The sequence below is a fragment of the Hetaerina americana genome, unplaced genomic scaffold, assembly GCF_022747635.1.
Source record: "Hetaerina americana unplaced genomic scaffold, ioHetAmer1.1.p SCAF_8, whole genome shotgun sequence".
NCBI classification, from domain to species: domain Eukaryota; kingdom Metazoa; phylum Arthropoda; class Insecta; order Odonata; family Calopterygidae; genus Hetaerina; species Hetaerina americana.
This window is the reverse complement of record NW_027287427.1, coordinates 52,737,473-52,753,673: the sequence shown is the minus strand read 5'-3', so window position 1 is coordinate 52,753,673 and position 16,201 is coordinate 52,737,473. Positions and strand designations below refer to the sequence as shown.

General features: G+C 38.2%; 1 protein-coding gene across 1 annotated transcript in view; it reads left to right on the top strand.

Moving 5' to 3' along the window:
• LOC139698084 (polyunsaturated fatty acid 5-lipoxygenase-like) overlaps positions 1 to 16,201 on the top strand; it is an 89,632-nt gene that overhangs the window by 48,102 nt on the left and 25,329 nt on the right. The window contains exons 2-3 of the mRNA XM_071596978.1: positions 5,179 to 5,223; positions 6,174 to 6,305. Coding sequence (XP_071453079.1) covers positions 5,179 to 5,223; positions 6,174 to 6,305 — 177 coding nt within the window. The remainder of the gene's footprint in view (positions 1 to 5,178; positions 5,224 to 6,173; positions 6,306 to 16,201) is intronic.

The following is a 16,201-nucleotide window of genomic DNA, read 5'->3' as shown; positions in this document are numbered from 1 at the left end:
CTGCTTTCAATTATGCCCTTCAATTTTTAAGTTTTACTTAGCCTTTATATAGAAATATATTTGCCAAAATTGACTAATAAAGTTATTCCTGGAAAATTTTGACTTGGGGTCCAAACTATTTCCGCTTAATAATCGTGTACACACTTGAAAGAAAAATTGAGATGATTGCTGACACCCAGGTTTTCCATCGTCCGTTTCGTAAATGGCGATGGTGAATTACGAGCTATCTCTACCCTTTTTATTGAAATAAGAAAAATGTACCTTCTGCGAGGAGGAAAAAGGACGTGAGAAGGAATGAAGAAAATTACCGCTGGGAAATAGCAAACTTTTTCAGCCCTGGAGTTACTTTTCCGTCAATGCTTGAAATACTACGTTGCGACGGTGCGTTATCATGGTGCAAAATCCACGAGTTTTCTGCCCACATTTCTGGTCTCTTTCGGCGAATTGCTTCACGCAAACGTCTCATAACGCCCAAATAATACTCTTTGTTTACTGTCTGGCAAAAATTCATGATGCACTACACCGTTGTAATCCATGAAAACCGTCAGCATTGCCTTCTTTTTTGACTGAAAACGACGTGGTTTTTTTGGTCTCGGCTCATTTGGTGAACGCCATTCACTTGCCTGATGTCTGGATTGCGTGTCGTACTCATAAACCCACGTCTCGTCTCCAGTAATGATCCTTTTGATGAATGTGGGATCGGATTCAGCCTCGCAAATCATGTCTTTTGCGACGTCAACACGGTCTCTTTTTTGCATGAAATTGAGGTCTTTTGGCACCAACTTTGCTGCTACACAACGGAAACCCAAATCATTAACCACAATGTCTTGGGCGGATCCATAGGCAATGTTCAAGTCCTCCGCTATTTCTCTGATGGTTAATTTGCGGTTATTGACCAACATTTCTTTTACTTTATCAATTTTTTCACCGACTTTCGATGTCGATGGTCTGCCACTGCGTTCATCATCTTCGATTGACTCACGACCACTTCTGAACCGCTCGTGCCACTGGTAAACGACCGTTTTTTTTAGAGAATCGTTGCCGAAACACTTTTCCAACATTTCCAACGTCCGTGCGCCACTAAATCCGTTTTTTACGCAAAATTTAATACAAGTTCGTTGTTGCAAATTTAAATCCATTTCTGAAATTGTAAAAAATCGCCAACACACACAGAGATAGATGTACTCTTGGCTACGTAACTTTTGCAAATGTCAAGTTATGACACTAAGATTTAAAGGGAATATCAACAACAGATGTACCAATTTAACAAAAAAAAACAGAACTCAAATCGGAACGATGGGAGCGCCACACGGTGGTTATTCCGGGAACTTTTTGATCAAGGTAGTAGTTTGTATTCCTCACCACGAGTTATGCGAATTCCAATAAGCTGCGGGAGAAGCCACGACATTAACCTTTTCACGGAGTCATTCGCTAAATGTGCATAACAATGCAACAATGCCTGAGTGTAAAAGTCATTCGCCTTGACCGGGATTCGCACTCGGATCCCTCAACATCCGGCCGAGTGATTTAGCCAGTTAAGCTAGCGAGGCTTCTTCTTACACTCTGAGATTTTGGGAGATTTGAAAGAACAAGGTGTTGTGACGAAATGCCGTACATAAAATGCCGCAGGCATCCGAGTTATTCACACTAAAGGAAGCGATCGCTTGAATGTTTGCTCGTCGGCATTCTCCACCTCACGTCGGATTGCGTTAATGGACTGCCATAAGAGCATGGCTTTCATAGACTTTATTGTACAGTCCTCGACTAACCAAACTGCATACCGACGTGAGACAAAATATTCACAGGTGGATGAAGACTATTCAGGCGGGAGGCGTATGGGTAGAAATGTTCGATATGATGATGTATGGGCACCATGCCGATATGTTTTTCATTTCTATGAGGGCGATAAGAATAAGGCTATACATTTATGCACCCCGTTCAGCGTTCTGTTTTTTTTGAGTCGCCGAATGCTTGTACTGATTTTTTGCACTGCTTTCGACGCCGCAAAAACAGATGAATGAAAACTTACGGTTAATTGTTCCCCTGTTCGTCTGGTGATGATTAATGCCATCACAGATTTCACGCCTCAATACTCTTTAATTTGTCACTCTCTCAATCCATTCCATTTTTACCACTCTTCAACATATCCATTGCATCCAATTCCCTTCTCTGCCAGTCCTAGTTCAAACCAAAACAGGCATCCACCACCTCTAATCCCAAAAACTAAGAAGACAACAAAATGGGCAGCACGGAACACTCCTGAAGAATCTACACCGGTTCACCTTATCTCGGTTAAAACACAGCGACCATTGTCATTATCTCTCTTCCGGGACATTTAATGAGAAGGAAGTTGCACATCGTTGTCTGCTCAAGTCCTTTTCGAACTGGCAAAATATGAGCGCTGTTCATATTGAGTCGTTGTAGCAGGACCGCACTTGCGGTGCAACCATGACAGAGGAGTTTATAGAAATTGATGTGCTTTCCGTGGGATTATCCTCTCCTGGTCAAGCTTCCTTTGGTGAATGGGAATGTCCCATGACGCTGCGTGCCAATCGTATGAACTTTTTTTAACTTGAAATACTCAAATGACAAATTAATGAGATCGACCCAACAGTCTCTTTAACGAACACAGACCGTTATCTGTATTTGTGACCACTCTTACACTGTTCCTCTACCAGCACGCTTATTAAAATCAAATTGCTTCGGAGTGAGTCTATGGAAACTCTGGTGTTCCTGTCCTACTCATTGGTTTTATAGGTTATACGCGATCAACTATTTGTTGAATTCATTTTGGACGACAAATTATTTTCATGAGCTAAGTTCAATATGGAGCGTAGTACTGTATCACTCGAAAACTTGGTCGATGAGGCTAGATGATGGTTAGTATAGATTGGAGACTTTTGACATAAGGGTGTGGAGAAAGATGAAAAAGTGAAATGGGCAGGAAGTAAGGATGAATATTAGGCATGGTAGGGGAAGAGAGACGGCTGTTGGGATAAATTCTAAGATGGCGGGATAATTAGATAGAGGATATGCTGAGAGGTAATGGGAGGCTGAAGGTGGTGGATGTGGGAAGAATGGTGGAAAATAAAGATGGAGGGAGGAAAATAATAGCATTTTGAAGGGAATTGGAGTAGGCAGGAAGTATGCAGGGCTAAATAACGAGCTGTTGTAACATGCAGTATGAGATTTAAGGGTATTTTTGCCATATAAGTTGGGACTTAGGAGTACAGCATTTCGTAGTCCTAGGGTACATCAAAAAGCCTCCCCTACCTGGGTAGTCATACTGCTAATTATAGTGAATTATTTTTATCGGTAAAAAATGCGAAATAATCGCCATAAGTACGCGAGGGTATCTCTACTCGTATGCTTAAAACTAGATGCTAATAACCCCACTTTGTAGCCTTTTATTGCTTCAATTTGACTTCATTTTGCCGAATAGATCCGAATGAGATATTTTTCCGACGCAAAAAAAAATGTACTGTAAAATTTGATCATTTTCCATTTTTACGGGGAAAGAAATAGTCCCTGAATCTATTGGTGCCGAAGTCAATCTCCCTAATCTTATCCTAACGGTTAAATCTTTCTCGCCATTGTGGGGCCTCCATGATTACTCCGATGTCAATAGTAAAATCAAGTGTCCTTTACTTTTATAGTAGTCTTAGTTTCGCCTTCTCCTTCATGCTTTGATGGACCCCGTTGTTCCTCTATTACCTTGTAATGGTCACTTTCCCTTAATATTTTTTTTGCAATTCCAGAATACTAAAATCGATTAATGCATTTATAAGTTTATAAATGCAGTGTAGGTCTGTAAATTTCCGAGAGTAACCAAGTTTTCACGCTCTTCCGTTGGTCGGAAAATTGAAACCGACTCTGACCGGAAACCGGAAACATCCACTACAAGTTATTCACGGCCACATTGAGAGAGGTGACAATCTTAATTGTGATCGGGTGGCCCTGGAATTTCATAGCACACCATTAGGTACTTAAGGGATTCATGGCTAAATTGTATCATTCACCATTCCTTCCTTCCACTCTCCATCCTCACTGGCGATAGTCGCGGGGTCCTGTAATGGGATATATCGCGATCTTGTCTCCGTTTGGTGCGACTACTCTAGCCCCAACCGATGTTCCGAGTACGCTATTGAGACCAGGACCAGGGAGGAAAAAAAGCTTAATGAAACGCTCAAAGTTTACTAACTTAACATCCACTAATATAATTGACCAAATAATAAAACTATTTCACTAGTGGAAAAAGTTATTATTAACCAGATTTCGATGCACTGCATCATACTCGGGTCATTGTTGAAACCTGGTAGGTATTAAAGTTTTTAAATCCTGGAAAAGTACTATTATTTGGTTAATATGCTCAATTTGGTCAATGTCATCGTTTCACATCTCAAACGAGGTAATTTGTCCACTATTACATTAAGGTTCACTAATGTCTAGTGGTACTTTGTCAACATCACAGTACATTTATGTATTTATCCATGGTTACGAAAATCGCCATTTAACTAAGGACGAATACGATATTGATCAAATTGTGAAGTAATATCTAGTTTTTCTATTTGTTTACCTGTACCGATGAGATGTGAAAAGAATCGATTTTACATTGAAATTAAGCTTTTCAACGACATTTTCCTCACGTTGTTATAATTGGACGTTTTACGTTTATGGAGGAATTTCTCAGTCGAATCTCTTCTTCGAAACACACACTGTCACGTGAAGGAAATAAAATAGTATAACATGGCCTTTCATAGAAAGTGTAACGAAGGCTGTCGCGGTAATTTACTGATGGCACTAAGGTTATCGGGTTCTCCCGCGTTGATCAATTTTGCTGCCGTCGCAATCAGCATCTTAGCGTCCGAAGATGCATATTGAAACCCAATGGACCAACGCGGGAAGAGGCTTATAAAATCTTAACCGCATGAATAAGCTCTTCTTAGATCTTGGAGAAAATATTAAAAAGTATTTTGGTTTTTCAATCAGGAGACTCTGACTCTCATGTGCCGCATGTATATAATTCTTTTCATGAAAAAATCAAAAACAAAATATTTTATTATATAAATTTAGGGTGACTTTGGGTACAAAAATACTGGTGACAACGCTTGGTAAAATATTTGAAAAGTACATACTCTTTTCTTGATTGGCTAATTGTTTCTTAAAATTCCTTTTCAGGTGACCACCCTACCAGAAGATGAAGCATTTTCTGAGAAGTACATGGTAAGTACCACTCTCGAATTCTAGCATTAAATACTGAAATAGTATATTTCGTAACGGAATATTTATTTCGTAAGATTACATGAACGTATAATAAATTAGGGTGGAAAATAATCCAACTTGGACGCAAAATCATTAGCTTGAAGCGTTAACGGGCAATGGTTCGCACTATATCCTAAAATTTACATGGCTATGGTATTATCAATGTATATACTTAGGTTTCGATTTATTTATATTAATTACTCTCCGATTTATTACTGCACAGTTCAAACATCAACTAACGTTGATAATCAATATTCCATACATCTTTACTTCAAGCATCATAGTTATAGTCTCAATATAGTTGATACTCTTGCATAAATACGTCTTAAATACAAATATGATGGAAAGTGTGCAGATGAAATTCGAACTATAAACTGTAGATAAATTCCAAGTTGCCAACTTATGAATAGAAATTGACTTATATTAACGGAAACATAATACAACAGACCAACAATTCAGATAATACGAAAGTTTAATATCGGAAAATGTTATATTCCATTGTTAGCCTTATTATAAAATGCAAGAAAATAAAAAGAGGCTTTTATGCCACTTGGTTTCTCCGAATTGGTGGACTTTATTCACTTCTCTCTTAACTTATCCATACTTAATTACATCGGCCAATTAATTTGTGAGATTGCTTGACTGAAAATGTCCGTGAAAATATTGGCTAAAGATGAACTTGTGCACTATTCATGTGTTGAAACTATGGAATGAAATATCGCTATTAATAATATTCCATCATTAAATACTGAAGAAAATTAGTTCTTCATGTTCGAGATGAAAAATTTCGTTTCAATGAATGAGAGGACGCTGATAAAAGTGTCGCGTGCGAGAATTAAGTGTAGTCTTATCAGGGGGACCTGTGGCCGTCGTCGGGTTAAATAGCCTACATTTTTTTCTTTTCTTTTCAGTTGGACTTCCTTTCGCTCAAAGGCACTCTCATGGCGCAAACCATGTACTTGAGACTTACGACGGAGAGATGGACTTCACTCGAAGACCTTAAGAACGTTTATATGGAAAATTCCCAACTCTACATGCCAAAGGTAAGACAAGGAAATCTTTTGAACACACACGGGAAACGGCGAATGAAACACATTCAAGATTCGCTCTGATTTCAAAACTGCTTACATGTAGTGTCATACACATTTTTATGAAACTCCACTACGTACAAAAACAACTACGTCATGATCAGGACATTATTACCGGATTATTATATTTATTACCGGACTCAATGTCATCGCATCGGATTAAACCGCTGGGTTGAACAGAAGAAACCGTAGATAGAAGCGTCAATAAGTGATGGATGATGGTAATATTTTAGGAAGGAAGGATGGATGGTAATATTTTAGTATCGTAGTGCGACAATTTCAGCTAAGGCAAAATAACTTATGTGGAAAGAATGTTTTGGAATTCAATCCTTTCCTGAAATTTCAAATAATATTTTTCAAAATTCAAGCAAATTTTTTATTTGCATGAGCCCTCAAGAGTATGCTTATTTGCCGTAAGTTACCAGATGGTAAGATAATATTGCAGTCATAAAAAAGTGGAAATAATAGCATTAGTTTAAAATGAAAATCTAATGACGGAACCAGAGATGAGAGACTGCTTTAAATTGTTGAGACTTATAGGGGAAATGATAAATAAACGATGTCATATAATTTAACGACCACTCCATTGGAAGACTTCATTTAAAAGACTGCTCACAGTCGGCGAATTGGTACGAGAGAAAGTGATACACACAAAAATATTACATAAAAATCATTTGAGTACGTTTCGAACTCCGATCACCAATTGCTTCGGTCCTCAAAACATCGTTCCTTCTCTTTTTAATGCTCTTAGCTTTCCTTCATTGGATGTATTCGTTTTATATTCAACCCACCTCACTTCTTCCTTGTCTACCCAAGTCCTGCCATGACCTACATGGGACGCTCTTCAGCGATGACACAAATATACGTATAAAATTTGGTTGAAACGTCAATCATATTCGTGAGCGTCCTTATATACATGCATTTACTGAATTATTGATAGGTGAGGTTAGAGCTAATCGATACTAAGCTCCACGGTGTGTGAAATTCACAAATCAGGGCAGGGAGGTCATTTGCTTTCTCTGCGTCGCCTATGGTTTCCTAAGAAGATTTGGTACCCAACATCACACAGCTCGGGTGAAGCTAAGGTTGCCCAGAGGTATTCACGGGAATCGAACCCGGGCCCTCCGATCAGATACACATCCAATATGCTAAATTAAAAACTGTTTTTTTCGTGTAAAATATTTTAGACATGCTAGATTGTTAAAAAATATTTTGTAACTATTGCAAAGTTTTTCAATAGAGTTTTCAATATATACTTATACTTTCGCCGTTAACATAAAAATACATTAATGGCCATACATAAATACATAAAAATAAATAAATGGCAAGGTTAACATTGAAGTTCATTCCCAATTAAGATAATTGTGATTCTATGGCTATTGTGCGTAGAGTAACATATCAATTTTAAACTCATCCCGATCATGCAAGTATGCAATTATATATCCACAGAAACTGCCATAAAAAATGACACACCAGCTTGTTTTTGAGGTACTTTTATCGATTGAAAATACGAAGCTTTCGCTGAATGACCCAACAATTTCTGTCGTAAATAAATTACATATATATTATATGCAAAATCTGTAAGAATCCCTAACAGTCTGAAAACATGTCGGTACTTTTTCCACGTACAATGCTAATAGTAAATATCCACTTTAATACTTCAATGTTCCTTATCTCTTTGAACTCATCCGGTCGTCTCTCTCTCTCTCTCACGCGAAACGGAAATAAGAGAGGACGCGACCTTGAGCGACAAAAACGCGACGCCATAGTATATACCTACGGGAAGCGTCGATTTTGACATATCTTTTTATCTTTGGGAGGTTTACTTCTTTGACACTATTTTACATTTTACTTGGTCTGAGAAAGTACGATATGCGATAGTTCAAGAAACAAAACTTTCAATTATTTGTAGCCTCTCACTATCAAATTGAGCTAATACAGAATCAGGTTACCCTTCCAATGGTTTGAACTGATTTCTATTCGATTCCACTTCATTTTAAATAAAGAGCTTTTTAATGAATATTTAATTGCTTCCATTTCACATCCGATAGCTCCGTGATATGAAAAGACCCTCATGCCCGTATGCATCATGAAAATTGTCCCAGGTACATAATTAAATAGGGCAATTACATAAGTATTATTTATGAAGAAGTAGTTACTAAGGGGGGCGACTTCACGTTAAGATCTTTTGCGTCATTACATATGGGTTTGTAATTAGGTTGGCGTAAGATTTTCTGGGAATGGTGGAAGGGTCAGGAGAGAAACCCAGCATCAACATTTAACTACTTTTGACGAAGGGGTCACATATTTAACGTCCCATCCGATGGATATTGTGCTCAACTTGAAGTAATTTCCAAATGGCATTCATTTAGGGAACGGGGTATCACTGAAAATTCTGCTACGGCGGCGTTTCGAACCCGAGACTTCGGAGCGGAGAGCCAGTGAACTAACCACCACACGGACCGAATTGTTTATGCACGTTTATTGTTTATATACGTCCAGGCGTTTATTTCGGTATTACTTCAGATACTTGGAAAATATCTAACTAATGCTATCAATAAAAATATTTTAGCCCGCATAAAAGAAAAATAAGTTTGTAAAAACACCATAAGGTCGAATTTCTTATCCCCAAAAGCCTTAGCCCTAGGTTTGTGGTCTTTTAATAAGGTAGTAGTAGTAGTTTTTAGGGGAGGCGACCGACAACTGAGGTCATTTGCGCCATAGGGGATGGACAGGAAAGGATGAAGGGGTGGAGAGAAACCCGGCGTCGGCATTAGCCTACTCTTTACGAAAGGCGCCAAGGGGTCCGCAGCTTAACGTCCCATCCGACGGACGGCGTACTCACTCCCTCAGTGCCCTCCACAAAGCACCTCAAGTAGGAATCGAGATACCTCTGGAAAATATTCAACAGGCGCCGGGATTCGAACCCGCGCCCTCCGGGTGGGAAGCCAGTACGTTAGCCCCCGCACCATCTCGATTCCCTTTTAATAAGGTACAGTAAATGAAAGAAACATGTACAGGTAACCACGCAACCTGTAAATAGAGATATTTTATTACGCAATTACCTTTATAATCAGTCTTTAAAGCAGATTCATCCTCATATTTGCTCCATTTACGTACAAAATGGTACCTGTTAAAACTCATATTGAGTAGCGTTACCTGATGATGATGTAATACATCGAAACCCGGTCGTAAAAAGTAAAAACTTTTATCAAGTGGAAAGTGCTTCAATCAGCTATTCACTGTTAAAACACCCTTCTAAAAAACCTGTCTTTGTTATTTCAACGCCTAAAATGAATGAAACTAGAAACATTGATTTTGGACACCTATGTTAGAGGATGTAAACTTAGTTATTAATCCGAAATTCAGCCAGAAAAAAGCCATTGATGTTGGCGCGAACAACGAAAATATTCTTCGACACCTCATAGGGATAAAATTATGATTTCTGTTCGAAAATATTGTTTCGTGCGGCTATGGCAGATGAATTTCATTAATGAACTTGGGTTTACTGCTTTATTTCATCCTAAACTAAGCAAAAAATATTATTGAGAACAATTCATTTTGGATTTAAAAATTGATAATCATACCTTAATTTCTGAAAAATTATGAAGAAAATAATTATTGTCTTCATTTAGAAGTAGAGTTTTGCTACTACTCGTATATACATTAGCTAATTTTGATCTGCAAACCTCCGATTGTTCTCAGTTAATTTATAACTATTTTTGAACGAGCACAGAAACTGCCACGTAAGAGGATTGCATTATGTTTCCCGGAAATATCTCTGGATAGAGACTTAAAGAGTAAAGTGGAAAACGAGCAAATTAATTTTGACTTGGTGGATGAAGTCCCAAGTTTCTCGTGAGCACCTTCGTTTTGTTTTTCCTGGCCTGATTATTAGCAAGCCGCTAACTAGCTTCCGTAAGGTGTCAATTCACACACTTAACTGCGTGACTTGATAGGAACGTGAAATGAATTAACACACAGTGAACTTAACCGAAAGGTATCCCTTCTCCAAATGCATCGCAACAAGATGAGATTTTTTTTATAACGGACAAAAACAAGAGCAAGGTTTAATGTTGATCTAGCCATCGGCTTAAGTCTAGTGGGCGATGGAACTTACACTACAGTCAGCGTATGTCGAAACGCGGAATCAAGATGTATTGCAATATTGTTATGATAAGTGATTGATTGCTATTCCAAGCCCTGCATTTAGATTCTCTTTTGTAAAAACAGCATATTCGTATTTCTGGGTTCCCATTTATTACACGGCATTTTTATTTGAATTCGGAGGATTTAAAAAAAAGTCTGGTTGAACAAAGAGCGATCAAAATAGACACGTGACAAAGAGGTAAACGTCCCAAATGCCATTTGAAGGTTTCTTAATAAAAAAATGATGCTGGGGTTCCCATAACTACATGTTCTACCCCATATCCAGTCACTAACCTCAATTGATCACTTTAAAAATACCTCTTCTTGAGAGAATAAAAGATATCAGTGCTCTTATGATTCAATAAAACATGTAATCCATTTAATGCATTGACGAAGGACCGTGCGAGGGTCAGAATGCAAACCCAAGAAAAGCCATTAAAATATGAATGGGTCAGCGGGGGTCGAAAGGGACAATGCACACCATATAAGTCCTGGCAGCTTAATTGTGCGTAGCAATTATGGTATTATATATGTACCACACTTAAATAATATCTCAGAAGTAATACTGCAATTCACAAATATAATTTGCTCCATGGATTCGTCCCGTATCTTGAGTATTCACGGAAAATAGAATATCATTAGGCTTATGACGTGTAAAGTTTCGATTTTAGCTTCTTCTCGGTTCCTAAAAGTATGTGCTACTTCAGTGTGTACAATGGGTTTTGGCTCGACAGGTAACGGGTGAAATGGTGTACATTGCCGTGGTGCTACCCACTAATGCCTTGTCTCCACCATACATTTAAATTTAGCTTTAAATTACCGCTCAAGTTGAAGTATTGATATCAATGTCATGGCGTTCAAATTGAGGGTCCGCGACTTAAATATAACCAAGTCACTTTTGCAACCATTTTGCAGTTATTCACTTTTTGCAAATAAGATAATAATTCGAAGATATTGCTGTGTCGATATGTGATAAATGTTTCAAAAATGGTGCAATGAAAGCAGTTCATTTTTTAAATATGATGGATTTAAAAAGAGACGTTTCAGGCGTGATATGGTGGAATATCATGATTAATTAAAAATTGGAAATTTTTAATTAATGATGGATGGAATAGAAGAAATCGAGTAGAAAATATTATAGAAACAGAAATATTATATAAATTCTGCTATAACGATAGAAACTACAGAAACCCATTCTTTAAATTTCATTTCAATTTTTCAAATAAATACGTATTCGAGTTTCAAGGGCTAAAATAGTCTTGCAGTTGGTGCTTTTCATTTGTTAATATTTTTTGTTGGTGCTGAACCAAATTTGAATGTAAAAAGGGCATTAAACATATCTCCTCCTGGGGCCACAGGCCACGAGGTGTGAAATGTGACAATTTAGACGACTTATCGCTCGGAAACGTTCCTTTTTGGGGAACTCCTCCTATAATGCTCTCCACGTACCTAAGCACTTAACTTTCCCGGACGGGTTTGTGTCGGGGTAATCCATCAAAAGTAGGCTAACACCGAAGCTGTCCCTCCCCTTATTCTCTATTTCCCACGGCCCCTAAATCACCACTCGCTGACGATAGGGTCAATTACCTTAGCAGTCTCGCGGCAACACGCCCAATAACTAGATACGAATGTAAGGACCCCTCGGCCAATCATCTAATGGGATGATGCAATTCTCACTTCGTGTCATTCGCCTTCGACATTCCTCCTCGCTCTGCATTCGGTCGTTATGCCGGCACAGATGGAATAATTTCAGGGAACTTGGCTGAGCGCACGAAGAATAACATCTGCGGACTCCAGTCATTTAAGTACATTTATCAACGAGATCACGTCGTACTGTTGAATACGGGGCGGCCCAAATTTGTAACCTACGTTATTCTAAATTAAACACCGTTAAATTGGGAGCCTCTGAGAGTCTACAGTCGTACGATAAGACGAAATATAAACCAGTAATGAAATCGTTTTCGGTCATTACATTCCCAACACACAATTAATAACAACTTTAATCAAAAAAAGGTTAATTTAGCGAATCTTATTTAACTTTTTTTGGGATAAATAAATTTAAAAGGGAGATACTGCGATTATAAATGGTATTTTATATGTTGTCATGTTGAACGAATGATTTTCCCAAAAGGGAATTCAATGAAAGAATGTTATTCTAGAAAATATAATCAATACTTTTCTGTTGAAATAGCAGACGAAGTGGAAGAATGAGCTGTGTGCTTTCAAGTTTAAGTGGCACAACAATGAACTTTTCATGTCGAACATTTCTCCAGATGATAAGTTCATAGATGTTTCTTCAAAGCTATCAAAACACCTCAGCGGGTAAATTGCGCTAAAAAATGAATTTCCCCTATGCTTCATTTGAAAATAATTGTATATTTTTATATCCAAATGATAAGGTAAAGAATGTGAAACATTTTACTACCAAAAGAAAGAAAGAATTCCTATTTCCGGTCACCAGGATTTGATTCCAAAAAACTTCGACCGATACTAAAGAAAATATGATCTCCCATCTGCTCCAAAACATTTCTCCAATGCGTAATAAGAAACCTCTTTCACTGCCATCGCTCTATGATTCTCGTGGATCAATAAAATGGCTAGTAATCCTCTGTCAACTCCAAGTTTTTATTTGTTAAAACCAAAACTCCACTCCCAAGGATAAACAATGCATTTCTAACATAGTCTCACAAATGGGGTATATTTAATTGATATAATGCATGTCAATGCCATATAAACTTTTACTTTTTTGTTATTCCATGAGAGTAAAGGTTGTACCACTGACATTATGAAATCAAAATGGAAATAACTATGGAAAATAGTTGTAAGAATTAAAATCAATTCTGCACATGAGAAATTCGAGATATCACTCTTCGGCCAGAATGCTGTTTTGATAGGCGAGGCTAGAATTCCCAATATGCATTGAAATTTACACATTAAGGGTATAATGTTTCCTTCCCCACTTCAGAGAAAGCAGATTTCTAAGAAATGACTGTTTACCAGAAAATATCACGGCGTGAGTTAAGATGGGAGTGTCTAAGGTTTGAAGCGGATCCCTACGGGGGCAGATCGCATACCCTTTAGCCTATGGGCCGCTTTGAATCTACCATGCCGCTACAATATTCCTGACGCTCAAAAATTCAAACATCCCTGTCCTATTCCTGCCCCTTCCCCGTGTGCCTAAGATTCTCCCCTCTATCACAGTATTCAACATCCCATTGCCCATCAAATCTTTCTGCATCCATCTTTCCTGCCTCTTTTGGATTTCTCCCAACAATACCCTCTCCTCCCCCGCCATAACTAGTACTTCCTCGTTTGTTTTCTTTTCAGTCCACTGCACCTTTTAAATCCTTCTCCACACCCACATTTCTAGCCTCAGATCGAGGCCTATTATCCTGCTTCAATGACCCATGTTTTCGAGCCGTAAAAATCCTTGGTTTTGTTAACATATATTCTCACCCCATACCTATTGCCCTGACTTTCCAATGCACTCAGCAAAGCTTGCAAACCCTGGGCGTAATCAAAAGAAACGCAAACGAAAGCGTAATCATTCGAAAATCTAACCGAGTTTTTGAATTCCCGCCAACTTTCATTCTTATCTCCAGTTCTTACCATACCTCTTTAACCATGAACGTGTATGTGGTTCAACGTACCTGAATATATGGAGGAAATGGTTGAAGAGGTGTTAGGTATATACACTGCCCTTGCTGACACCTTATCATATAATAAACGGATTCATTGAAACATAGTTGCTTCATTAGTGGTCACGTGGATTTTATTTGTTTAAGGAATGAGATTGTAGTTTAAATGAAAAATCATTATTAATCATGAAACATAATTTTGTCGGAATGTTTTCAAGATTAAACAACACATGAAATTCAATGAGATCCAAGGAGTTTCAGGATAAAATACAATGACAGTAATAGTCAGTGGAAGTTAGCATAATCGCAATATAGCAGTCTCCAATATAATAGCCATTCGGCCAAGATATCTGACCCCCTCTTTCCCCAAGGGCCTTCTCAACTTAACATCTAATTTGCCTCACTCGGTTGCACTTTCAAAGATATTTAAAAGAGTAATTTCTGTATCAACTGCTAGAAAATAATCAATCTTTCCTCAAATTTTCATAGTTTCTGCTAAAGTTCATGTATTTATGAAGTCCAAGGAAAGGAGCAGAAAGAAGTAAGACATCGAATACAAAAATGTCCTTTTAAGCTGACAAGCCTAAGAAAATGCGAAGAAGTTTTGCCTTTCAGAGTGCAAATTATCTCAGAAATAATTTCTCATTTTTATATCGGAAAATCTGAGGCGAGCATCCATTTTACTAGGTGCTAACCCTTGCGTCACCCATCCCAAATCGACAGAAATCATTCTTTTCTCCTGGGCATATCCGCAAACTAGCAAATGAGTCGCAAACTTGGGAATACCCCATAATCACGGCTGACGTACCCGATACCCAAAGCTTCTCACTCGCTTCAGGAACTGAATTCATGAAATATCGTCTCAAATAATACGTTGTCTCCACCAGATACAATCCCCCAGCTTTGTTCCTTGCGTTACCTGGTGGATACGGTAACCGAAGTGTCGAGTCGTCTCCGAAAAGGGCAACGCACGCAAGAAAGGTGCTTCGCTGCAACGCAATTTTTCCTAGAGTTAGGAAACTATGGAATGCAAGAGAGAAGATTTCTGGAACTTTTTTTCACGTTAGGCTTCGGCCTCGACCATTGGACGTAAAAACCTGATATGTAAAGCTTGAAATGACGGAAAACAAATTTGCCTCCACTACATGATTTAATTCCATACGTGGCGTGAATCAAAGAATAGCTGCAGAAATAGTTTTACCACACTCAATATTTAATGTTATCAAGTGTTAATGTTGAAATACTTCTTGATGTGACTTCAACAGTACCACAAAATGGAATGTCATCACTGCTAGAGTCAACAATATAGAACAGGGTGACATTTTTACATTTAAGCTTTGTATTATATTGAGTAAATGTGTGAAATATGGCACGTTTCATTACCTACGTGTTACCTACTATTGTGCATTTTGATATCGCGTTCCTAATAGTCAAAAGAGAAAACAATGTCATGATGGGAAAATGGCATCCCATCGAGTTCGAGCATCAAAATATTGCACAAGCTAGGATGATACTTAGAAAGGGAAAAATAAATTATTCTCGGAACGATGCCTCTCAACGGAGTCGGATGAAAAAGCAAAAATTGTGTCGGTTGCTCAAAGGAACCGGTTCTCATTTGCCAAAGAGCCTGAGATGAGGTGGTCATAATCGTTTTTTCTCTCTTCCTCCACTGCGGTGAATTGACGTGCGAGAAGGCAATCGGGGAAGTGATTACTTTTCTTGTTTTCTGATGCCAAGTAAATCCAAGGACACAGTTCGTTTTATGGTTGGGTATTGAGGTTGAGGAACTTTGTAGAAAAGAAAGTCCAAAGTAACAGCAGCTTCAGCTGGCACTCACGAAAGAAAGTGAAATTATTCGCGACGAAATTCAAAAGGTGGTACGCACAACTAGGTTCTCTTTGAAACGATGAGCGAGATATTGATATCACCCACTTATGGAACAATATCACTGGAGCTACTTTTTTAGTCTCTTATGTGAGAATTTGGCGATTTGTCACTAGAATAGAAATTACTACGTGAGGCCATTTTAACATAAATTTCAGTGAAATATCTTCAGCGAGAAGA